General features: G+C 34.1%; 3 protein-coding genes across 6 annotated transcripts; 1 reads left to right on the top strand and 2 right to left on the bottom strand.

Moving 5' to 3' along the window:
• Positions 1 to 251: 251 nt before the first annotated feature.
• LOC107951417 (protein NPGR1) lies at positions 252 to 3,895 on the bottom strand. 4 transcript variants are annotated; one of them, XM_041087234.1, is made up of 7 exons: positions 3,650 to 3,882; positions 3,352 to 3,481; positions 2,822 to 3,034; positions 2,479 to 2,737; positions 1,040 to 2,277; positions 824 to 995; positions 252 to 725 (listed from the first exon to the last, which is right to left on the bottom strand). In XM_041087234.1, the coding sequence occupies exons 3-7, from the start codon at positions 3,011 to 3,013 to the stop codon at positions 412 to 414; spliced, it is 2,175 nt and encodes a 724-aa protein (XP_040943168.1). In that variant the 5' UTR covers positions 3,014 to 3,034; positions 3,352 to 3,481; positions 3,650 to 3,882; the 3' UTR covers positions 252 to 411. The 4 variants fall into 4 exon arrangements, with proteins under 4 accessions (XP_040943168.1, XP_016741957.2, XP_040943174.1 ...); XM_016886468.2 differs by lacking the exon at positions 3,352 to 3,481; XM_041087240.1 differs by lacking the exon at positions 3,352 to 3,481 and having other exon boundaries at positions 302 to 725; positions 824 to 971; positions 3,650 to 3,895.
• A 13,856-nt stretch (positions 3,896 to 17,751) lies between these two features.
• Positions 17,752 to 19,458, bottom strand: LOC107952270 (increased DNA methylation 1). Its single transcript, XM_016887537.2, has one exon. It carries the CDS (start codon positions 19,456 to 19,458, stop codon positions 17,752 to 17,754), a length of 1,707 nt encoding a protein of 568 aa, XP_016743026.2.
• Positions 19,459 to 19,919: 461 nt separating this feature from the next.
• Positions 19,920 to 23,842, top strand: LOC107951416 (interferon-related developmental regulator 1). The gene is made up of 13 exons (XM_016886467.2): positions 19,920 to 20,367; positions 20,606 to 20,777; positions 20,962 to 21,042; positions 21,332 to 21,414; positions 21,491 to 21,606; positions 21,707 to 21,817; positions 21,984 to 22,093; positions 22,240 to 22,552; positions 22,633 to 22,710; positions 22,796 to 22,846; positions 22,939 to 23,022; positions 23,185 to 23,262; positions 23,357 to 23,842. The coding sequence occupies exons 1-13, from the start codon at positions 20,358 to 20,360 to the stop codon at positions 23,405 to 23,407; spliced, it is 1,338 nt and encodes a 445-aa protein (XP_016741956.1). The 5' UTR covers positions 19,920 to 20,357; the 3' UTR covers positions 23,408 to 23,842.
• Positions 23,843 to 26,719: the final 2,877 nt, after the last annotated feature.

A 26,719-nucleotide genomic window follows, 5' to 3' on the forward strand; every position in this document is an offset into this window, starting at 1 on the left:
ATTATAAAATATATAAAATATAAATAGTAAAATAATATTTTATTAACTTATAAAAAGAAAACCAAAGATATTAAGGATGGGACAATCACAAGTTATACCAAATACATCGTAAGTTGAATAGTATATATCACTAATCAAAGACCTTGATATAGTTGATTGTTAAATAACACATTGTTGGAAGACAGGAAGGTGATTGTTTTAATTTGAATAAGAATTTGGATATTACCATAAAAACAAATGAAATCTACAAATTAGGAATTACTGTACATTTTAATAGAACATCAATGTTGAATTATAGGAATGACTGGAAGATTGACTTTTATAGATAGATAAATGGAGGGATTATATAAAATAAAAAAGGTTATTTCTAGATAAATGCCTACAAAGTGCCTAGTTAATCAAATCCCACCATCATTTAAACGCTTCAACAGGAGCTGACATCTTCAACTCATAGGCTGCTTGAAAAAAGTCTGCTGCTTGTTGTAATGACCCTTCCAATTTGGCAATCAACCCAAGGTTCATCCAAGCTTCGTGATTCGTCGGATCTAACCGAAGTGCATTCATTAGAAAGCTTCTTGCAATCGGAAGCGACGATTGACTGCCGAGATGTAGAAGCACTGCTGCGGTTGAAACAATACTTGGCACGTAATCCGGTTCTATTGACAACGCAATCGAGAAGGATACCAGTGCCTCCTTATGAAGTGATTGAGCTTCAAACAACAAGCCTGTAAAAGAACCTAGGAAATTAGAAGGGAAGTGCAAGCATTGTTGGCTTTTATAACTTAATAACAAGCAATGTTGTGATTGATGGGATTTGTAGTACCACTTGTATGCCAACTTTTGGGTGAATAAAGTTCAATTGACTTGGCCTTGTTTACACAAATTTCTGCATCAAGCCATGAACCAAATTTCGTATAAATAGTAGCTAGATCCTGCCAGGCAGCCAATTCAAGAACTCTTTCCGTGACACCCTGCAAAAGACAAAAAGATATGAACTGAAGCAGATTCATGCTACTGTTCAAGGCCAAAGAACTCGTACCTCAGAATCAGAACTCTTTGCACTCTCGAAGTTATTTGACCGAGATTCTCTTTGTGTTTTAATCAGAGATAGCAAGATTCGGTAAGTTTCAATTGCTTGCTTGGGTCTTTCCTCAGCAATCTGAAGCACAGCTCTTAATCTCAGAAGTTCTAACTGATCTAAACTACCAGCTTCATCCAAAGCAACTTCAAGTATGGTTTCGGCGTCTTTGAACCGCCGGTCTGCAGAAAGTATTAGTGCCAATAGCCTCCAGCCCCTACCTGAATCTTCAGTCACCATGTTAGAGTACACCATTGCATTTTCAAAGGCCACATCCAAATTCCTCTGAACTGCATTTTCCAAACTGAGGTTAAAGATCAATTCAGGATCTTCCTTCATGTTGAGAGCAGCGGAGTTAAGTGAGGCCAAAGATTCTTTCTGAAAGACAGATCTTTCAGCATCTGATATGGAAATTCTAGCAGCATTCCCGTAGCAAACACCAAGGAACTTATGAGCTTGACTCTTAAAATGTTCATTCACTTGATCATCTGCTGCTGAATCGATCACGTTACAAGCAAAAGTAATTCCATAATGAGCATGCTTTGGATCTTGAGAAGATAACTTTGCACCAAATAGTAAAGCTGGGATATGAGGTTTGTGTTTTGCTTCTGATTGGCCAGAAACCTTCTTCAATAAGTTCAATGCTACCTCATTCTGACCAGCAGCAGCATAACAAAGAGCAAGAAGATACCACCTATTCGCTCTTTCATATATACCGGGAAGGGCCTGCTCCACATAACTTCCCAACAATTCAAACTGCCCAGTGACGGTAAGAGCAAAAGTCAGATGATCCATAATATCTGAATCCCACTTTATTTCTCCATAAGCCACTTTCTGCATAAGTACTAGGAGGAGAAGAATTGCTTCCTCCATGTTACCATTAGGGGTGGCTGAACCCCATACCTGTAAGTGAGGGGGGAGGCTTGTTTCGACGCCACCATAAAGTAAATTGGCAGCTAAGTCTTTCTGTAAACTAGCTACCCTTAGGGGATCCAAATTCCATGGCTTGACTAACACCCGACGATACACAGTTATGGCTTCACCAAGAAAGCCCGCCTTTTTCCATAGTCTAGGGAGCAACTCCAATGCCTTGTGAAACATCTCCTGTAACTTGCAGTCTTCAGCAATTCCCTCATGCATTCCATTAGGGAATGCTGCCTCAACTACATCCAAAATTATATTGCACTCCTTCGCTGCGTCTGATAAATGAGAAAGCATCAGAACCATTCAAACCTTACACTCTTTAACAACAGAATTTATAGCAATCTAAGCAAACAACAAGTATGATGACATTCAATGCTTAAAAGTTTCATCATTACAAACGATACTAAAAGGTTCCCTCATCTGGATCAATACATATCATCCCCAAGAAACCATAGATTTATTATAAGACCAGTTACCTCTAAAATGTCCAAGTTCATCCAATGATTTTGCTTTCAACAAAATTGCTTCCAGAAGTAGGCTGACCGAATGCAGTGACATCACACTAGGAGGGATAATGTCACCTTTGGACCGCAGTTTTCGTTGCCGGGTCCTCTCAACAATAGCCCTAGTCATGCTTGGTTTCAAACCTTTGATGTCAATGCCCTGAAAAACCTGAAGCGCCGCATCGAAGTTTCCTCTTTGATACTCTAACCTCCCCAACAATGCCCTTGCTTCCTGCAAACTCATTTAAAAAAAAAAAACTAATTAACTTGTAAATGATCAATAAATGAATATAGATTGGTTTAGCAAACAACCCACTTCATAGTTTAAGGAAAGAGCTTCTTTGACAGTTGATTCAGCTTCGTCCACTTGAACATCGTCAAGTTTCGATTCCCAGTCTCCGGTACGAGATGAGAGTCCACTGGCCGAGAAATCTCTGGTCGCCAGTGATTCCGGCGACTGCGGTGCGTCTTCGAACTTGAATTGTTCACCTGAGCAAGCACACAACATCTTCTCCAAAGAAATAACAGCCTAGAATTTGAATGTCGAAACATGGAAAATATGAAATTGAAACATCACAATTTTATTGTTTGCAAGTTAATAAAACAGAAACGGAAATCTACAAACAAGTAACGATTACACCAACAATCCCTCATAAATATGAACGACCTCAAAAGGATAAAAAATTATAAAGAGAAAATCTTGTTTTGGGGGGGGGGGACAAAGAGTAAGTTACAGAAAACACCAATAACAAGAAGACAAAGCCATATTTAAAGAGAGAGCAAGAACAAAGTTCACATTAAATGAAAATGGCGAGACAAACAAAGAGAACAGAGCTTTGGACTTACCAAAAAAAAAACCAGAAAAAAACAGTGACCCTGGCAGAAATCGTTTACACCATGAAAGCTACTTATCAGAAAATAAAACAAAATCCTCTTTCACCGTTTTTGGGGTTTGCTTCATTTCATCACATTTTCTCTTAAAAAAAATGGTGAGTTGGTGACAACTAAAACCAAATACTTCAAAAGAAAAAATGGCTTTAGAGATCTAATTAAGATATGGGTATTTATGTTTTACTTAATTCAAATAATAATTTTTCTTTCTTTAATGCGTGTGTGAAGTGGGAGTGGGGGGCTGGGTGCTTACCAGATATGTACACAGAGATTCTCTGAGTGGCAGTTTTTGGCCATTTTCGGTTCTTATAAAGCTCTGGTTAGTTAATTCAAGAACCAACCGGTTGTGGGAATTTTATATCAATGCTTTTTTTATGAAATTGAATCCCTATATTTGATGCTAACATTTAGGAATAAACAAACATAGATTCTAGGTCAAAAGAATAATTGATTGAATCAATCCAGCTGGGAGTTTTTAGAAATTAAAAAAAAAAAACGTTGTTTGTTTTGATCTTCAATTTTCCTTCACTATATATCCAATTTATTATAGCAATGAAAAAGTTTGAGAGAAAAATTTTCCTACTAAATTCAAAAGATAAAGTATTGAGTCCCCATTTGGATTAAAATTTTAGTAACAAAAACAAAGAATTGGATTAAAACTATTTCACAAAAAGAAATATTAAAACAATTATGGTCATTTAAGATAGATATTTGCTTAGAGAGATAACAACGTTTGAGAGATAAAAACTACCCAAATTCATATTCATCACTTCCCATCCATACACGTACTAATACAAGGAATTTTGTAGAAGAATTTATTTTAATTTTCTTGGCAAGATATATTCAAATTCTAATATTTTAACATTTCCTCCTCAAATTACACCTATCATAAATTGAGCCAATGTAAAATTTGAGATTTATTTTTAAGACTTAGGTTGGATCTAAAAAATGAGTTTAAAATTTTATTTAAATTTGATTTAAATTAAAATGTTAGTTTGAGTTCGACTTGACTCGCTTATATATTTTTTTATAAATACATTAAAAATATTAGAATAAATCTTTTCCAACAAGTTAAAAATATATTAAAAAAATTTTTATACTTAAATAATATTAAGATAATTGTAACGTAACAATCAAATGTTTTTAAAATAATAGCAAAATTAACAATAAAATAAGAGTTATATAATATCTAGATAATAACAACAAAATAGTAGTAATATAATAATGAAATGATAGTGAAACAACAACAAAACAATTTATTCGAACCAGCTTGAGTAAAAAAAATCCTACTCGAGACCGTCCCGTTTAAAAACCGGTCCTTATTTTTTATTCAAGCTTATGTTTTTTTGTCCAAACTCTCTCACTTTTTGAACGGGCTTTTAGACCTGAACAGATAATTTGACCCATAATTAGGTTTAGTTGTTTTATAATATTTAAGAAATAGTAAAATATAGAAGGTTAAAAATGGAAAAGAAAAATGAAGGGTGTATAGCATGATGAAATGAGGAAAGGTGTTTGAGAAAAGAAAGAAAAGGAAAAGTGCATATTTTAAAAATAGGAAAAGGCAACTTTAAAAATTCAAAATAAATGCAAATCAGAGTTTGCATTTCACATTTTAAAAGGAAATTGCCATCACACTTTTTCACTTTAATTTCATATTTATTGCAACATTAATTGAGTGTTTGGTTATGGATGAAGAAGAAATAGCATTTTCATATATAATTATATCCCTGCCATACATAAATGTCTATTAATTTAATCTTTGTGTTTTGATTATTTCAAATTGGTATAAATGTTGATTTACTGAAATTTAATTTCATAAGGATATAAATCAATTATACTGCAAAATGAAATATTTAAGATTTAATAAAATATTGACCAGTTACAATATATGATATTAATTTGATGATTTTAATGTGAAATATGTATTAAATTTGATTTATTATTATTAATGGTAAAAAAAACACTTTAAATATAATTAAAAAAATATATTTTGGAACTCAAAAAGCTATATTAAAATTCAAATTTTTGACATATACTCTTGTAACTTTTTTATTTTTCCAACTTGGTGCTTTAGATCTTTCTAAAGTGGTTTTTGATTACATTGCTTTGGTCAAATCTTCTATTTTCTTTGATATGACTATGAGAATTTCATGTCTTGTAAGTCGAATCAGAGATTTAAGTGTTTGAAGCACTAATTGTTTAGTGTCAAATTTAAAATATCTAATATATGAAATAAATGTTTATGTATCTTTTGAGTTAGTCATGTATTGAAATTGAGGGAGTAATAATATTATAAATGACCAAATAAATTATGTGAGTTATACTGACCTTATTAATGATAATTTTTTATTCATTTATGCTCCCCAATGGACTTGACAAATTATAATCATAAAATAGAAAAAGGAAACGTGAGATTATGGGCAACATCATTAAAGAGAAGCTTTTGTTGACTTGTTCAAAGACATTTTTGTGAAGGTGAGAACGTGCACAGTGCCCAACAAGAATCCAACCGCACCCGAAACATCCATACATTATGCTACATAATTATCGGATTTATATGCTCACTTCAGCTTTTTCATTCTTCAGTGCCACCACAATTTCACCCTCCAATGTCTCCTCCAACTCAATGATTTCCCCTTCTCTTCTCTATACTTCTAACTAATTAAACTCCATTTAACTTCCCAATCAAACTCTATTATTATTCAACCAATGTGAGGTTTATGCTTCTTCTTTTTTTTTTTTTTTTGTCTAGCTTACTTTTAAGAGGATTAATTGTCTTCAACGACAAATTATAAGTACCTCCATAGCCTCGTTTGATATTGAATAAAACCATTTATATCTAGTAAAGAATTAAATCTCATCTTTTTAAAAAAATTTAAAACCCTTGTTTATAATTATCGTGAGGTGTATCTTATATTTATCGAGCAGTTTATAGACATTTAACAAAAACAAAGGCAAAATAGGCACGACGTCACGACGAGATACATCAGAACAACGCGACAAGTTTTTCAATTGACAGAGAAGGCGACTTCGTGGCAAGTATGCATGGATCATTACGACGATGCGACATATTCCTCAAGTAATATAGTCGCTTTTTGATAGCCAAGCATAACTTCTTCTCTCAGTCAAACTCTGATTACTTCAGGGATATTTTAGTCGTTTTAGTCCTTTAAACTTAACCTATTTAACAAGGTCTTGTATCCCTGTTTAGATAAGGCAGTTAAAGATGTAGTACTACAGGGGTTTTCTTTTAAGGGCGACAAAATGTAGTCGCAAATGAGTTTTGGTGAGAGTTTTCGTAGTAACTATAGAGATAAATTGGGTTTTTTACTACTATAGTTTAAAAAAAATACTGAAATGGTATAGGGCAAAAAGTAATGATGAAAATGGTATGGACCAGGGTGGTGCCGCCTATGGCAGTGGCGTGACCACCCTGGGTCCTACACATTCTACCATTTTCTGTTAAAAAGAAAAAAAAAAGCTTAAAAACGAAAAAAAATGAAGTAGAAAAAAAAAAGCTGAGCGGCACTACTAGTGGTGCCAGTGCTAGAGACGGCACCGTGAAAAGGCCTGTCATACACGGGCGTTTTGGTTTTTCTGTGAAAAGACCTCATTTTGGGAAGAAAGAAGGAGAAGAAGAAAAGAAAGAAGAGAAGGAGAAGCAGGGGGCATTGGTGAGGGAAGAAAAAGAAAAAGAGAATGAGAAGAAGAGGGAGGGAAGGAAAAAGAAGGAAAAAAAGGGTAATTTTTTTTAAGTAAGTGTTATTATTATTATTATTGTTGATTGATTTTGATTTAATTTAGATTTAATTTATAAATTTATTTTTTTGCAATGTGTTATTTGGTTAAAAAGAGATATTAAGGTATGTTTGTATTTATTTTATATATGTTTGTATTTATTTTATATTTTCATTCATTCCTAATTTATTTTTAATTTTTATTGAAGTAAAAAAGCCTATGTATGTTATGTGTAAAGAACATTTTATTATTTTATTTAATTTATTTGTTAAGTGTATTTTAGGTTGATTATTTTAATTATTTTTATTTTTTATGTGATGAAGTTTTATACTATTTTACGAAAATAGTATAAAAATAAAATATTAAAAAATATCTTACTAAAAAAATAAAATATGAAAAAAATAAATTTTGGGGGCAAAATGGTGCTGGTTGGTTTTTTTAAAAAAAATATATAAAAATAAAGCACGAAAATAGTATATTTTAAAAAATAAAATCCAAAAATTTTAAAAATATAAAAAAGAGACAAAATTAGGGTTATTTACTAAATTAATATAAAAACACTAAAATAATACATTTGAAACATTATATACTAAAATAATATAAAAAATAAAATACGAAAATAGTATATTTTAAAAAATAAAATCCAAAAATTTTAAAAATACAAACAAAGGGCCAAAATCAAGGTTATTTACTAAATTAATATAAAAACACTAAAATAATACATTTGAACCATTATGTACTAAAATAATATAAAAAAATGAAATACGAAAATAGTATATTTTAAAAAATAAAATCTGAAAATTTTAAAAATACAAACAAAGGGCTAAAATCAGGGTTATTTACTAAATTAATATAAAAAACACTAAAATAATACATTTGAAACATTATGTACTAAAATAATATAAAAAATAAAATACAAAAATAGTATATTTTAAAAAATAAAATTCGAAAATTTTAAAAATACAAACAAAGGGACAAAATTAGGGTTATTTACTAAATTAATATAAAAAACTAAAATAATACATTTGAAACATTATGTACTAAAATAATATAAAAAATAAAATACGAAAATAGTATATTTTAAAAAATAGAATCCGAAAATTTTAAAAATTTTAAAAATATGAATTTTTTTTATTTCCTAATGAATTTAATTAATTACATATTATAATATATTTTAAAATAATATTGAACAACTTATCATGTGTTTTTTAATTATTATTGCATCACTGAAATTATTATTAAATAAAAATTAAATTAAATTAAAATATATTGAACTACATGCCGGGTGTATTAAATATATTATATTTTAACCTAAAATATTTTACTTATTACATATTTTAAATTATAATAAAAATATTTGTATTTGAGTTGGATATATTTATTTTTTTAATATAGTATAGCAAAAAATATGTTGTCGAAAAAATTGTTTGCTATTTTTTTGTAATTAAAAGTAATATATAAAATTTAGTTATTCTAATAAATATTTAACATCTATCAAACATTAAAATTAATAACCGAAATTTATTTTGAAATTACAGGCATCGCAATGGCTTCATTGATCAATAAGGATCTTGCTCACATATGTGACACAGTTAATAATATGGTAAAGTATTGTTATTTGTTAATCAAGGGTTCCATTAAAAAAAGATCTACGTAATTTAAGGAAATAAATTATGTTATTATAACTATTTTTTGTAATTTAATACTGTCAGGACTCGTACCACGTATTAAAAGGTTGGGTGAATGGTTTAGGATATTCCCCGGATGCACGACTGATGCCCTACTTAGAGCTAGCTGGATTCGGGTCAGCAGCATTGACCCGGACGTTTGATTTGCGGTACGATTTAATATCCGTATTGGTCGAGCATTCGCACCCCGAGACCTACACTTTTCATTTGTCGTGTGGGGAGTGCACTGTCACTCTGGAGGATGTTGCATTGCAGTTTGGGCTCCCAATCGACGGGAATACCATCACGGGTGTAAGTGCAATAGCTGAGCCGGCTGCACTTTGTTATAGCCTACTAGGAGCCTCGCCCGGTGATGATGAGTCCAATCTTTTAGAGTTGAAATTTACATGGCTGAAAGCAAATTTTGAGCATTTATCATTAATGCCACTGAAGAAGAGTTGATGTACGCAGCTCGAGCGTACATTATGCACATTATAGAGGGTGTACTAATGCCTAATTTGAACAACAACAAGGTTCATCTTCAGTATTTACCTCTATTAGCTAATTTGCGTAATGTTCATTCGTATAGTTGGGGTTCTACAGTTCTGGCTATGTTGTATTGTGAGCTTTGTTGGACGACAAAGCCTGATGCAGCAGACATAGGCGAATGCCTTGTATTGTTGCAGTCATGAGCTCTTTATCGGATGCCATTCTTAGCATCGGTTAGTCACCAATCATACGTATTTCCACTAGTTAACAGGTGATAAAATTTAACTTGTTATTAATTGAAATTTCTTTATAATGATACTATTCTAACGATACTATATTTACTTGAAAATTGTTTTCGTAGATGGAGTATTTATCCGGGTATCGGGAGGTCGTACACTGTCCCGATATATCGTCTGGTGATTGAACAACATACCGGGGAAGGGGTAAGCTATTCAAATATTTGTGATATGTAATTACTTTGTATATCTTACGCAAACCGTGTTAAAATTTTAGCCATAGTATTAATTCTGCAATTTATATGGATGTCATATTGTAGACCAGAAATTGCGGCTATTATACCCTCGCTTGCCTACGTTCATTCTCAATTGTTGTGCACTAACGCACCAATTATCAGTTTCAATATAGTCGAGTGGTACCACGGGGATCGAGTACTACGACAGTTTGGCTGCATCCAGTATATCCCGGATCCACCAATGCAGGTGGGGAAGGTTCACGGCATCAACAAGAGAGGGAAACATGGAATGCATTGGGGGTTGTGTATCGAAAATTTGTTGCGGTGTGAGATAATCGGATGGGTCGAAGACTTCAGATGGATATATCTTCCGATTCGCAACCATCGTTAGAGTACATACAATGGTACTCTAGTATGGGGAAGCCATATTTACTTAGTGGGTAGTCGACTATAGTCCTCCCGCACGTGTAGCGACATGAGGCACAGCAGCCAGTGGCCGATATAGAGCCCGATTCACAGCCAGATCCCAAGTCCGAGTTCGAGCGATCTCATTCACATTCGGTTGATACTTCTTATCATCCGAATTTTCGGCTCATGACTATTTCCCGGGCTCGTCAAGGGGCAGATATCATTACGGGTTTAATATCTTTGGGTCGTATCCACCATAGCACAGCACTTCTCTCGGTCTATATCTACTGCAGTATAGTACTACCCCCGGCCCGTATCCACCGCAGTATTCCACTCCCCTTGGGTTGTATCCACCGCAGGATGACACTCCTCCCGACTCAAGTTCATCGATGTCGTTCGAGCCATATGATTTTTCTTCCATGTATCAGACACCCTCACCCGCGACTAAAGAAGAAGTTGGTGGTCACAATCACCCACAACGTGAACGTCGACCTCTGCAGAAATATACTCCGAGGACCACACCATCGAACCGTCAATTTTAGCGGTTTGTTGGGTTTTGATATTAAAAAGTTTGTATTTTTTAGTATATATTTAATTAGATTAATTGGAACTTTGAAAAGTGGATCAAAATTTGACCATAACGTAAATTAGATTAATTTGGACATTTTGAGCATTAAAACACTAAAATTTGTAACAAACTTAGTCTTGTAATATAAATTAAATACATTACAACATTAATCTAATTGGAACAAACTTTGCAATATAATTTCTTTATATAAATTAAATACATTACAGCATAAGTTCAATTCCTACCCGATCGTGACGATTGGCCAACATGATAGTTTCATTGCGGGCATTTACTCCGATTATGACCAGTTAACCTGCATAATCCATAACGCAACCTCTCGAATTTCTCCCTAATGTCCATTTTATTACGGATTCTAGATGATTGCAGACGACCTTTCTGATTCTTGCGTAGCCCTTTGTCTGGGACAAGCCCGAAAGTCATTGGAGGCACCTCCCATGTAGACAGGTCAGGTAGGACGGGGAACTCATTTTCCTACACACGTAACGTGCGCTCGAGTGTGTACACATCATCAAATATTTGTTCAACATTAAGGTTCACTTTAGCACACGCTGCCATGACATGCGCACAAGGATAATGAAGTGTTTAGAACCTCCTGCAATCGCACTGTCTATTCCGAAGATTAACTCCATAGGACTTAGGTGGTATGCCGGGTCGACGACCAATGCTCTCTGTAACACAAAACATTTCAAGACATCGTGAATATATTTCTACATTTATCGACCTCGCTATCCGACGATTTACAACCATTGCATCCCTGAAATCTTCGACAAACATGTGTCCTGCCTCCGTCTGGTTGACTTGTTGCTGACCCATTCTTGGCATCAAGGTAGCCAACCTGTAGAATGTATCCGAGAAGACAGATGAAATCGGAAGATGTCTTGTTTTCAACAACACAACGTTGACCCCCTTTACTAAGTTTGTGGTCATCTGACCATAACGAAAGCCCTCGTCAAAACTTTGAGCCCATTGCCACGGCTCCATACTACCCAACCACTATCCGAAAGATGTATTTGTTTGACCCTCCATGTCACTATCAAGTCGAGCCATTCTTTGACGAAAAATATGTGGCTCTAGCTCATGCGCTGTATATATATTAGGAAAATATAGGTTACAATACTGCCCTAAAACATTAAAACTTATATTTAGAAGATAAGGTAATCATTTACCTATTTTCACAACTTGTCTCTTCCAGTCCGCATTCTTATAATCTCGATGGAAGTTAGCTGCGATATATCGGATGCAGTAAACGGATCTCCATGATACACCGGAACACCTAATGACAGTAATTAATCCTTTCCCTTTATCGAAAATGATGCAAATATTATCGTTACTAACAACACACCTTCGCAGATTGGTAATGAAGAATTCCCACGATTCCATGTTCTCCTTCTCTACGATGGCAAATGCTATCGGGAGCATGTTCTTGTTGCCGTCTTGAGCAACAGCAAGAAGTAAGATCTGTGTATATTTTCTATATAGCCAAGTCCCATCCACTTTCACAAACGGCTTGCAATGGGGAAATGCGCGCACACATGGATCAAACGTCCAGAACATTCGATGGAAAATTATTTTTCCCGGTTGTAGTTGGTCATTTGGGCTGTAATAAGGTCTTGTCTGTAACTCAATAATAGTCCCCGGTACGTACTCCCACATAGCGGCTATCCATCGCTGTAGCTCGTTATATGCCGCATCGAAATCCCCATAAAATTGCCCCATTGCCATCTGTTTAGCTATCCGCTCCTTTCAATATGATACTCGATACTGAAATCGTGCTTGCATTTCAGCTATCAGTACCGAAACTTTAATGGTCGGCATATCCTTCACCATTGGCATTATATACGTACAGATAGTTTTGGAATCAAGTTTTCGATGATCATCTGTCATACGTATTGATGTGATGTGTGATGCCCAACAAATTTGTGTATCTCCCACATCTGTGAATTTTGAATAAATGCAGCTCATACCCGCCAATTATAGCCTTCCGCCGACTTCCAACATTCCCCAATATATAATGTCAGTTTAGACACTGCAACTTTGTAATCTACTGGTATATTCATGCTATATCGCTTAATAGCAAATACACATTTTTGTTTACTTTCGAATCTCTGGCTTACGAACAACTCTTCAGGATAGGAATTTATGACCAGCCGATAAGCAAGAAGTATTTCAGGGTACTCGGAGAACTCAGCTGCATGCGCCGCATCGGGGTCTATGAGCGACATGTGTGGCCAAAGATTATTGTGTATCACAATCGTCGCATCTGGTTCCTGACCAAAGACACATTAATGTTTCCATCGTCATTCACGTCTTCATCGTTAATATCATCAGGGACATCGTCCATATCGGGATCACTATCACTATCGACCTCTTGATAACAAGGATCACTACTATCGTAACCATCATTACCAACCACATCCATATCGGGTGTAACATTAAGATTGATATCGATCCCACGTATAGTCGATTCACTATCAACGCACGATATTGGAGCCATCATGCACGGTAATTGAGCTTTGTGTTCTTCACCATATGCAGTGAGATCTTCATTTTCCTCTATACCGGCTAACTCAGCAAATAAGTGAATCGGTGCATTTTTGTCACTCCCATTCCCACAGTAAAGAGCGATCATCGTCTCCACGTCTTCGTCGTCTACAAGTTCCATTTCGGTGAATTTGATGGGATCTGTCGAAACTAGAAACTTGTAGAAAAGTTTCGAGATCCTTCTCCTACAACGTCTAACAATTTTTGCGTTAATCATTCCCTTCATATCATCCAACGAGACATTTCTATTAAATATCATTGCTATTTGTTGCCGACATTCAAATATGCATCCAAAGGTTGTTGTCAAGATGATTCCATCGAAATAAATGCATACGAAAAATTGATTATCCATCTTCAATGCTCAATCTGTTAAAAAATAAACAAAATTTCTCAATATAATTTCAAACAGCAAATAAATTACTTAAATAAAAAAAATTAATTAATCAATATGAAATTTTTTTCATTCATAAGCTCATACTTTTTTAGTTCTCATTTTTTACATGAACAAGATTTATGTTTACATTTAACCATTTAAATTCAATTCTACGTTTTCTTCTATCTCCGACCTTGTATCTTCCTCTGGGAAATACTATACAATCCAATTTAAATATTCTTGATTCTCTTCATATTCATCTTCTACAATCCAATTTGATAATTCCTCGGGATTTTCTTCTTCTTCTTCAATCTTTATAACGGGTATTGAAATTAGAAATTTTCTTGGTAATTTTCTAACATCTAATTTATCCATCCATGGTATGTCAATCACATTTTGCTTCCTAGTCAACTTTCGTGATCCTATACTTTGTCTCGCTATTTTCCTTGCTCATAAGAGATTATAAACTTTACGAAGCATATAACTAGATTCCAATAGGTTCGCGGTACAAATGTCTTCCAAAGTTGGTCTAAAATAATTTGATGGTCCCGTTCTATTAATGTCCCGTTCTATTAATGCCCCTCTAAGGGTTAAGTATTACACTTTATTCTTCCTAATCATTTCATGACCTTTCCACAACACTTCTTGCATCTTTTTATTTATTTTGATAACGTGTTGAACAATATCTTCTTCTGGTTTCATTCTGTAATCTTGCACTTCTCTCATCATCTTATCAACTTTCTCCCTTTGTGCTGAACTTATTACCTTATCAGGCAATACCAAATATGTTGCCATTTCTAACAATATCTATAACATGTCAAATAAATTTTACAAATATTATCTAATCAACCTAAAACGGGTTTTTTACCCTAATAATATAAAAAATAGAATAAAATATCAAAATAGGTTGTTTGAAAGATTAAGTACCAATAAAAAACCCACCTAAAACACATATAACAAATAAATTACATAAAAAAATAAAACATTTTTTACATAACATAAATAAGCTTTTTTAGGGTTTTTTTATTACAAAATTAATATAAATCAACAATAATAATAACTAACAATAATTAAGGTTTTTTACTAACAATAATAACCAACAATCCTAATAATAGTTTTTTTACTAACAATAATAATAACTAACAATAATAATAAGGGTTTTTTTACTAACAATAATAATATCTAACAAAAAAAAATCAACAACAATAATGACAGCAAAAATGCAATAACAATATAAAAATTCATTATTTAAAAAAAATATACTTTCTCTTTTCTATTTTTTTTCCTTCTCCTTTCTTTCTTTTTCTTTTCTTCTCCTTGCTGCTGCTTCTTGCTTCCCGAGTTGCTGCTTCTTCTTGCTTCCAGAAGTTGTTTTTATAATGGGGCGGTGCCGCCTCTGCCAGAGGCACAACCGTTGCCACCTCTGGCACCCACACAACCCTTTTTTTTTCAACTTTTTGTTTTTTTTTCTGCTTCAGTTTTGTTTTTTTTTTCGTTTTTAAGCTTTTTTTTTCTTTTTAACAGAAAATGGCAGAATGTGTGGGACCCAGGGTGGTCACGCCACTACCATAGGTGGTACCACTCTGGTCCATATCATTTTCGTCATTACTTTTTGCCCTATACCGTTTTAGTATTTTTTTAAAAAAACTATATTAGTAAAAAATCCAGATAAATTTGTATCCCTTTTGAGAGAACTCTATAAGAGTTAGGGCTTTGTTTTTGGGGTTTCAGTTTGTACGTTTAGTACATTTAAGTTTATTTTCTTCATATTGTACTCTCGTTTGTTTACTCATTTAGTAAAAAGTTGAAACTTCCTTTTCTCGTGGTTTTTATTCTCTTCGGAAAAATTTTCCAAGTAAAATTTGTGTTCGATCTTCTCTACCTTTTCTAGTTCGTTGTTTATACGAATCGATCCCTAACAATTTCATTTTTACGGTAAAGTATGATAGCTGCCCTTATATTAAGAGACAAATTACATTTTATTCTCTCTACTCAAAAAATAGGTAAATTAGTCTATGTATGTTAGTTCAAAGAGCATATTGGTCATTTTTATTAAAAATTTTGTCTATTTGTATTATTGAAAATTGGCGTAGCTAACAGAATAATCAGACAAGTGATATGTTGCATTCCATGTGTACATCATGCCGGTGTATAAAGACTAACTTTTAACCGTAGAAATATATAAAATTTTTAATAAAAGGATTAATTTATCTTTTGATTTGACATACATGAACTAATTTACTTATTTTTTAGTAAAATGACAAAATACAATCCAACTTACGGTATAAGAACCTGCATTATTTTTTTAGTCAGTTTTTCTCAACTTCTATCCTTCTCTTGCTTGTCCTTTCCATCATTGTTAATTTTTGTCCCATTTTATAAGGGAAAATTATGTACTTTATCTCGAATTAATCCAAAAGAACATAAATTGAAAATAATATGAGCAGTTATATCTCCTATTAGACTCTTACCTACACAAATAATTGAGAATTTAATGCTCTTTTATAAACTTGTCCCTAAGAACCTGTTTCTCGTCAATTTCGTAAGACTAGGTGATCCTAATTATTGCTGTCATCTTTGAAATTTGATGTAAAGTAGTTGCATGTGATTATCAATTAAATAGATAAGAGTTTAGCAGTTGAAAAACAAGTTTCAAAACCAGGAAAAGGGACTTACACCACATTTTAAACCTACTTAAAATTTCATCTATCTCGAAATATTACATTATATTAATTTTTACAAAATTAAATAAAAAATAAAAATCTTTAATTTAAATATATAAAAATTGTCACAAGTGTTATAAATTCTTTTAAGAGTTTAAGAAAATTAATTATGGTTAAATTTTAACTTGTCAACACAGGAGAATGTAAATTCGAACATATTTATCCTCTTATTAAGGTTCAAGAAAAATTATAAATAATTAGATCTAATCAAAACCAATTCGAGTAATTTGAGTTATTTTACATACTTTGTGAAAAAGGCAAAGTGATAAAAAGGAATAATTTGAATTTTAAACAAAACCCATGAACTGGAAGTGCATCTTTTACTGCGCATGTGAAAGTTAAGGCTAATAAGGCAAATGGTCTAAAGGCCATCTATAGCCATACCATCTCTTCACTCATTCATATATTCTCCCATTTATAATGGTTGCTGCTACAAAGTTAATTTCCACTGAAATATTATATCAACTTAAGGTGCGCTTAGCTCCATTTCCAATATTGAATCATTACCAATCAATATAATTAAAAGCATGACCTATTTTTATTTTCCTCCATATCTTTCATAATTTATGTAAAGGATCTGATTAAATGTAGTACCAGTAGTAGTAGTCGTCATTTGATGAATAATGCTCTAAATTTCAGTTTCATTGATACACCAAATACCTTGGCATGGAAGGTATTATCGATGGTGAATAATGTTATTTTTCCGTATCCTTCTCGTTGACATTCTGTCAAAACTTTTGCTTGACTCGAGCAGTTGCCGGTCGCCATATGGACGACTTTAAGGCTTTGGGAAGATGAAACATAAGGAAGCTATAATAGTTACAAATTAGGGGAATGGACATGGGATGCAGAAAGAAAGGGCCAAAGGGAGCATTACTATTTTAATGTAGAAAAGAGAAAAAGACATAACTTGGTAAGCAGGACCCTTTTTTTGTTTCTCAGTGTCATTGGGTTCTGTAATAAAAATGTTGAGAATCAGAGGAAAGGGAAAGCATGCAGTGGCTGGTGTGATTGTGTCTTGCTTTGCTTCCTTTATTGTCGTTTATACATAGGCATGTGCTTGTTTATGTGTTATGTTGATTCTTTTTGATGAAAGGCGAAAGCCAAAATTTAAAACTATGGGTCCATAGACCCACCCAATAAGCCCATCAAACAATGAATGTTGGCTAGTTCTTTCAACTCATTCAAACGAGACAAATATGCTCCAAGTCTAATGTATAGTTGCTGACGAATAAACTTATAAATGCACATGTAAGCTATACCAGTTAACATCTGATAATACAATAACAAGAACAAACATTAATATTTCATGTACCTGGAACGATACTTGCACCTTATGATATATCAGTCTATCACAACTCAGTTTTCAAGGGTTTTTGGCACATTATGCTTCCCTGAAAGTCTAGTAAAGCATATTGCAGAAGCTTCGATCTCTCGTCGCCTGTCATGTGAGAAAACCCGAAACCGTTAACCCATGTGTCGACTGCAGCAGGCACGGCGGGTAAAATTAGCTTCTGCACCCCCAGTTTGGCTAGATTCTTTTCAAGTTCATCCACCAAAGCTCGACACATGCCGCGGCGGCGGTGGCTGAACCTGGTAGCAACAAGGGACATTTCGGCCACAATGTCACCATGTACCCTTACGGTAGCCACGGAAACCAGATCATTGTTTTCCTCCAGAACCGCAATATAGAATCCTTTGAAATTCAATCGTTTCAGCTTCGACCCTTGGCTGAAAATCACAGCTTCAACCAGATCTCTCCCTGTGTAAGAATCTTTACTAGGCTCAAAGCATTCATGCATCACATCGAGTGCAATATTCAACTTACTGTGATTCTCTGCACAAGAATCCAGGCCATCGGGGCAATCAGTATAGCCGTCGCCATTAGAGCTTGCCTTCGACTTCAGCAATGTCCAGGTCAGATTGTTCCCCACTGGAATTGGTTTTCCAGTAAGATTTTGCAGGCTGGAAAAGATGTTTTCACAGCTATGGCTGCAAAACCAGTTGTTTTTCCTAGCCAGTTCATTTGATTCCTTCAACTTGAGGCATCCAATGTGAAATTTACACTCACATTGTTGACAAGCAAGAAAATTATCATCATCACTTACAGTTCCAATACAACAAATGCCACAACAGCAGGAGGGGCAAAACCAGTCACCATCTGGAACTTCCTTGAGGCCCACGCAATTGACATGGAAAGCAGAAGGGCAACGATCACAGCAAATTAACTCCCCCCCATCGCAACAAGCAGAGCAAACATCATCACTCCCACGTGGATTTGAATCGCCCTTCTTCGCAGATGTGGGGATCGTCATCATTGAATCATGCACTTGCCTTTGACAATCAGAAAGAGACCTGCCACTGCCATCGTCCAAGATTATATTAGCAGCCGGCCTATGGTTGGTACTACCCGCATGAGCCTCAAAGGCGGTGAGAGCAAATACCCTGAAACAACAGTCACATTGAATCCCAGTACGAGTTATCCTTCCTCTCATCAATGGATTCCCTGCCTTATTCCGGTAATACACTTTCCCCAAAATCGAAACCACATTGTTGTCTATCAACCAAGAGAGAACAGTTCTTGGGTTACGATGAGATGAATTCGGAACAAGATGCTCTCGTATTCTAATCCTCTCTCGTTTGATCACCCGAGGCTCGGCTTGATTTTCTTGTTTTCTCACCTTCTTCCCTCTTTTGGGTGGCGGCAGGGATTTAAATGGAAGAGATTTAGGGAAAGCTGGATTTTCTTGAGTTAAACTCTTTCTTTTCAAGGGTTTCTTGGGCTCCAAGTCAGCAGCCACGGCCACGGCCATTCCTCCTCCTCCCTCGGCCCCGGATGTTTCATCGATGTAACCTTTGCAGGCAGCTTTGAGTGTATAGTAAACCTTGCCTTGCGGTGACTGATATCGTAACTCTTGTCTTCCGTTCTTCTGAGCATACCAAAAAACCCAACCCATGGAAGAAAGATGTTTTTTGGCTTGCAGGGTAGTTTCACTTCTCTTAGTACCAGGTTCTGCTGTACCCCCATTCTTGTACCAATTGAACACCGCATCTGCCATGCTTGACTTTTTAGGATAAACAAATTAGATATGATATAACATTAGTTTAAATAAGTCGACTTCTACTTCGATTAGAAGTCTTGAAGGATAAACAAAGCAAAACTGAGAATTTTATACTCTTGGGTTTATTATTTATAGTAAAATTTTGGTGATGTCGAAATTAGTTTTTTTATGGCGAAGTGGGCAACGATTGAGCTTAAGATAATTATGAAAATTTGCTGTTATTGGGTTGGGTCGCAGCTCAGGAAGTCCAGTTGAAGTTAGATTCATATAAAAACTCGTATTTAACCAAATTAATACTTTAAATCAAAATCAAAAGTTCTGTTTTTACTTTTTCCATGAGAAATTATTTTCAAACTTTTAAAAACAGATAATCAACAGTTCAATCTTTAGCCACCCTTTTCACTTTTTTTTTTAAATTTAAGAATCTACAAATTTAATACTTCTTTTTTCTTTAAAAACAATTCTACAAACTTCTCCCAGAGTCCGGGAACTCTAAACCCCCAAACTCGCCTCCTAAAAAGTAAAATTACTTTAATCACGTGTCTAACCCTAATTCCACGTGCTCCATCCCTACACTCGCCTCGTGTCCCAACCTGCCAATTCCCGAATCCCCGTTCGCTTTTCTTTTTACATATAAATTAGGGTTTGTGTAATTTTCTAAATCCATTCCCTTCCCTTGGCTTTATATTCTAATAGGGATTTTCTGTATCACTTTAATGGCTGCATCCTCCTCCCATTCGCTTCTGATATCGTCTTCCTTGTTCTGTTTGGATTCTTTTTGGGTTTTTCGTTCTGTCTATCGTTGTTTAATTTCAAACCTATCTCATTCTCAGATTCTTAGTCAACCTTGTAGTTTCTAACATATAAAAACCGACGGCCGAGAAGTAGTCACCAACATGGGAAAACGTGAGAATTTTTTTCCTCTATTCTTTTTTTGGGTAATTTTTGCTAATTAATTTGATTAAATTTCTGCCTTTTTGACTTTCCAAATTGCTATGGATGTTAGATGATTGATTGTTTGGTGAAGTCGCGTTTGAACAATTTTCTATTATTTGTCTTGGGGTGTGTTTGGCGTCGGTTTTATATTTGTTTTGTTTTAGGTTTTATTTAAGGCTGAATAAAAATAATTATATGAATTTGGCAGGTAAAACTCAGCGCAAAAATGCGACGATGTTAGATAGTGACGATGATAATAGTAGTGTAAGTTCATCGTCGACCATGCATTCCGATCGAATGTCGGTTTCCGGAACTGAAGAAGTAGAGCTTAATAAGGATAGTTTACTTGATGAAGCTGTGGATAATTTATACGAAAAGAGGTTAGATATAGTTGGATGAAAATTTGATGCATGGTTTTCTTGTTACTGTGGTTAAGGAAGAATAGTTTGGTTAGTTGAAATTAGTTACTTTGTCAAGTTCTCGAGATTTCTCAAAAGTTTTTAGAATAATTATGCTTTTGACTTGGATGTGGCTCAATTGGGCGTTTTTCTCCATTTGTTGAAGGGGTTCAACGCGAGAGAAGGCTTTGGCCTCGATTATCGAAGCTTTCAACAGCAACTTGCAGCATGAGTTCGTGGAGAAGAAGTAAGTTGCTCTCAAGTGGTCTTTAATCTTGGGTTTGATTTATTTTATTGCAAGAATAGCCCAAGGATTTAGGATCATGGTTCTTGAAACGCTAAGAATTAGGAATAGCACACATTCGGTGGGATTCATTAGTTAGTCAGACTTGAGATTACATAGTATTAGATTGTCATTTTCTATTTGCCAAGTATATTTGCAGGTGTGGGTGGAAGTGTTTCTTATGATTCAAATTCATGGTACTTGGATCCATATGCTTCTAACAGTCATATTTTTGTCTTTGGCTGTTGTTCAGGTTTGCTACATTACTGCACCGGTGCCTGAATTCCCTCAAAAAGGGGTCCAGCAAAGAGATATCTTTAGCTTCCCGTACCGTTGGTTAGTTTTGAAAACTTTTGCAAATTGTAATGCATGCATGGATGGAAGAATTCAAGCTGATAATTTGTTTTGGTAGGTTTGCTGGCTTTAACTATTGGTCCTGGAGACAAAGCACGGGAAATATTGGAGGAATCAATCACTCCTGTTTCACAGGCTTTTAAGTCTGGTTACGAATCTTCTAAGATAGCTTCGGTATGCTAGAAGTTAAATTGGATTTTGTCCCCCTAATATTTTGTTGGTATTTAGATTCTCAGCCATTTGTTGTTTCACATTACCTGGTTTCTTATTGTAGTTACTGGAGTGTTTGGCTATCATCACTTTTGTTGGGGGAATCGAACCAGAGGAAACAGAAAAATCAATGCAAATTATGTGGCAGTTGGTTCACCCTAAACTAGGCTCTAATGTAAGTATGTATGCCTGATTTTCAGTAATTAAAAATCATCTGATAGTGTATTGAGGTTCATTGAATCAGTTATTGCTTGTATCTTGCTAATGGAAAAGCTCGATGATATGTTTTTGCATAGTTATTTGCTTTATTTGAGAATTAATTTATTCTGTTTAACTTGTAGGTTATTACCGTCAAAGCTTCTGCTGTTGTAATAACAGCGGTTGTGTCTGCCTGGTCATTTCTTTTGACAACTATGGATAGATGGAGTCTCAGTCCCAAACTTTGGCTAGAGTGAGTGAACTCTATGTATTATACATTTTTTCTTAGTAGTTTAGTATTGAAATCCCTCCATATGTATCTCAGCAAACCTTGTGAGATTTTGATGCTCCCACGATATAATGATCTAAGAGACCCGTCAATCTTGAGAAATTATGCAGATCCATCACATATTTGTCTAGTTTGCTAGATAAGGATGACCGATCTGTTCGCATTGCTGCTGGGGAAGCACTGGAAGTAATTTTTGAGATGGGAAGCTTAGAGAAGTTTGCCACTGAAGCTGAAGGTTCAAATAATGGTTCAGTTTCTGAAGGGAATAAATCTAAAGAAGGATTATTACATATACAAGGATTGAGGGCAAAAATTCTAAATCAAGTCAGAGACCTCTCTGTGGAAGCTGGTGGTAAAGGTTCTGCGAAGAAAGATCTTAATTACCAAAGGAGTTTGTTTAAGGATGTTTTGGAGTTCCTTCAGGTACTCGTATCATTGTTATTCATTTTCATGACTTACAATTGTAGGACAGCTCATGTTAATGTTTATCTTGGTGATGCTAGGATGGTTATTGTCCCGAGACATCAATGAAGATCGGTGGGGAGTCACTTCAGACATCAACATGGTCTCAGTTGATTCAGGTTTCTCTTCCCTCTAGTTTAGTTTCCTACACTAGTTTCGTGCCTTGAATTCTTACACATAGTGTTTAAAATTGCAATGCGACAGTCGAACTTTTTGAGGCGCTTTCTTGGTGGAGGTTTCGCTAAACACATGCAGGTTCGTTGACACCTGTGGATGCAAATTGTTGATATTTATTTGCTGGTTGACTAAGATCAGCATATGTAATGTTTCACTTTTCACTTGTGCAGGAAAACGAGTTCCTTCAAGATGTTTTTGGTTTCACGCCAAAAAGGAATCTTGTAGGCGGTGAACATGTATCCAACAATTTAAAGGTTGGTTTCTAATTTGATTAAAGCGCTTATCTTTCAGTTTCTAATCGATTTAGATCTAATTTTTAACCTGTTAAATGTAATTTTTTATTCGAAGTTGATATATAGATTCATGTGTCTGGATTTGCCCAAAATATGAAATTAATAATGATTCTTTTGGTGCAGAGAATGTACAAATCACCAAATTCAGTCATCAACAAAGCAAGAACCCAGCACTTGAACAAGCAGCGGATGCTATCCGAGGTAAGTGTCATCTGTCGATACGCTGTTTCACAACCTAAGCTAACCAACCATTAGGGGTTGCCTGGTTACTCTTTGTTTTTCTGACTCTGTTCAGGGTAAAAAAATTGGGCACTTTGCTGTCAATGTTGGTGATGAAGATTCATAAGCTTCTACGGGACAGAAACCGGGCATTGTGGTGCTGGATTAGCTTGTCATTTGTTATTAAGTTTTGGTTAATATCGGCGATGGCTCTACATACAGATAAAATTGTAATTGTGGCGTCGAGTGCACTCATCTAAGGCACCAATAATGAGTTTGCTCTGTCCATGGGATTGAGATGCTGCATTTAATGAATAACAAGAAGCGGCCATTTCAGATTAGTGTCCATCTTTCCTGTAATGAACCAATGATGTTTCTCTCAAGCTATATTATGATATTACTTATATTCAGTATGTATGATTACTTATATTCAAATATGAGCATTCATCTTTGTATGAAAGAATATGTTCGTGTAGAATAAATATATGGTGTCCAAACATTTTATTGTTGAGAACGAGAGGTTATATCGAAATCGAGTAGGATGCTCCTACATATTTGTAAATGACATTAGAGATGTTTATGGTTTTGCTGGGTGTATGTACTGCATCTATGTTCAGTATCAAAGTAACTTAGAACGTCCAATTTTATTTTATTACAAATGAAGCAGGGGATGTCTATAATATAGTTTCCAATTTTGATTTTCAGACGCGTTAGTCAATTTTTATTTAAATTCATCTACAACTAGTTTAAATTAGTATATATCTGTTTATATTGTTTTCATATTTTAAGTATATTATTTTATTTAAAATTTAGTAATTATATATTTATTAAAATTTTAAATAGAAATAATCGACGTTTCGGAATAATATTTATATTATATTATTTATCATATAAATAAAAAAAAATATCATAAAATAAATAATAGAGTTGGATTTTTTTAATAATATTTATATTATATTATTTATCATATAAATAAAAATAAAAAATATATCATAAAATAAATAATAGAGTTGGATTTTTTTTTGGTGAACAAGAAAACATAACGAAATTAATTTACAAGAAAAAACCGAGAGGTGTAAAGAGCCTCTCTTTATCTGACTTTAGAAAATTTAGTACTTCATCTGGAGGAGACTCATAAAGGTGTAGGTCCTCCTCGTTTACAAAAGCCAATTTAGCAATGTAGTCGGCACAGTAATTATTCTCTCTCGGAATATGTCTTAAAAACTATTGGTTTTCTTGGAATAGAATCTACAACAACAATATTGAGTTACGTAAATTAAGGAAATTTAAGATTCCTAATTATAATTAAAATAAATTACATAATTTTTAGGATATTTTTATTTTTAAACTTTTAAAAACTCAATAAAAGTAAATTTATGTATATGATAAGTTTTGAATTTATATCAATTATTGGATTGATAAAAAATTCTTTATTTTAATATGTATAATTTATTATTTTCATCAGCTGTAAATTTACCCTCTTATAGTAATACTCTTGAATGAGTGTGTCACGAGTCAATCGACATCAACTCGATAAGAAAAGTTACAAAAATGATTTAAAATAAGTTATATTATTCAAGGGTTTAGCTTTTTATTTTAAAAAAATTAATAAAAATATGTAAAATTTGAACCAATGTAAATTTCATTACTAACATTTTTAATTTAGCAGTCAATCAAAGCTTCACTTTTTTTTTTAAATTTTTTATACTTTTTTAATTACATGTGTAGAATTTATACCTTTATCAGTTGCATATTTATACTATTATTTAAGTTTCAAATTGAGTTAGTGTCATGAGTCAACCAGATATCAACTCGATTTAAAAAATTAAAAATATTGTTTTGTAATTAAAATAAGTTACACCCATTCGAGGCTATTTTAGTCTGTATTCTAAATATACAGTTTCCGCACACGTGTGTAATAGTTTCTTGTATTAATAATGTTGTTGATTGAGATTGTGTCACAAGATAGCAACATCACGGTAGATAATTGTGTTCATTTAATAATCTTAATTTGATGTATTCAAGTGTTTGAATTTCGTTTTGCTTACATTTTAATCTATTGTTTACTTTAATATCGTACATATTTCATGACTTATTTTTAATTAGTTTCATGTTACACCCGGTTTCTTTTAAACCCCAAAATTAGGAACATTTAGGGGTTAAATTGAACCGTAAGTCGACAGTCTCTAATGAAAAATCAGGAAAAATAAACTAGAAACGGAATTGGACATGGTTGAAATCTAATTTTGGGTTAGCTGGATTAAAATTAGCTTGTTCCTTAGTGGGAGACAAAATGATTATTGATAGATGGTCTCTATAAGGTTTATAACCGAGTAGGAAAGACTATAAATAATTGGGAAATTACTTCCAGAGAAGAGAATTCTTCTCATGTTTCATTTTCTTTTCTTCATTCAACTTCTTGGCTGCTCTGAAGGCGAGATAATTACAGGAAGCTCTTCCTGAAGCAGAAATCGAGATGTTTGAGTTGGAAAAGTAGAGAATCCATAAGGCTGGTAAGGTTCTAAGTCTTTTGGTGTACGTAAGATTTAGAAAACAAATTAAGGGTTTTTAGAACCATTTTAAGGTTCTGCATGTTTCTGGAAAACTGAGTTCTAAGTTGAGAATATTGAGTTTAATTCATGAATTTGGTTGTCATGCTTAGCTGCTACAAAAATAAAAGCTCTGGCGTTTGGAAATATTAAGTTAATAAAGCAAAGAAATATCATGTGAGTTTTTGCACTCTATTCCTTGAATGCTAAGTATGTTTTAGATTGTATAGGCATATAGGTATCTGCTACTTTAGTCTAGTATGCATGAACTAACTATGACTTCATGGAATATCATCTATGAAATGTATGCAACGCATGTTTAGAAGGTAGAATGTGAAAGGGAATTATTGATAGGTTAGACAAAGTTAAGAATGAAAAAGAGGGTGATTTCGTTAGATACCGTCATGCAGTGATGTTGAGTGCACCTGTGATGTGCGAAGCTCCAGACCTTACAGAGGGGACACTGTGTAACACCCCGAACCCGAGACCGACACCGGAGTCGGACACGAGATGTTAACAAACTTTGAAAAATTTTTCCAGACACAGCCCAGTCTGAGTACTAGTCGCTTCAAAAATCATATCTTGAGTTTCAGAACTCGAAAATCAGTTTTGTGATTTTTCCCTGAAACTAGACTCATGTCCCCACCTATGTATTTTTTTCTAGAATTTTTGGTCAGGCCAATTAGTACAGTTTATTAGTCAAAGTCTCCCATGTTACAGGGGTCGACTACACTGACCTTTTCCCATTACGACTTGGATATCTCTCTGCACAGAGCTTCAATACTGATGCCGTTTGTTTCTTTGGAAACTAGACTCAGAGAGGAATCCATAAATATATGGTATGACCCCTAATTATCTCTGGTCAATTTATAGTGAATTTCCAAAGTCGG

This window comes from Gossypium hirsutum, chromosome A02 (assembly GCF_007990345.1).
Source record: "Gossypium hirsutum isolate 1008001.06 chromosome A02, Gossypium_hirsutum_v2.1, whole genome shotgun sequence".
Classification (NCBI taxonomy): domain Eukaryota; kingdom Viridiplantae; phylum Streptophyta; class Magnoliopsida; order Malvales; family Malvaceae; genus Gossypium; species Gossypium hirsutum.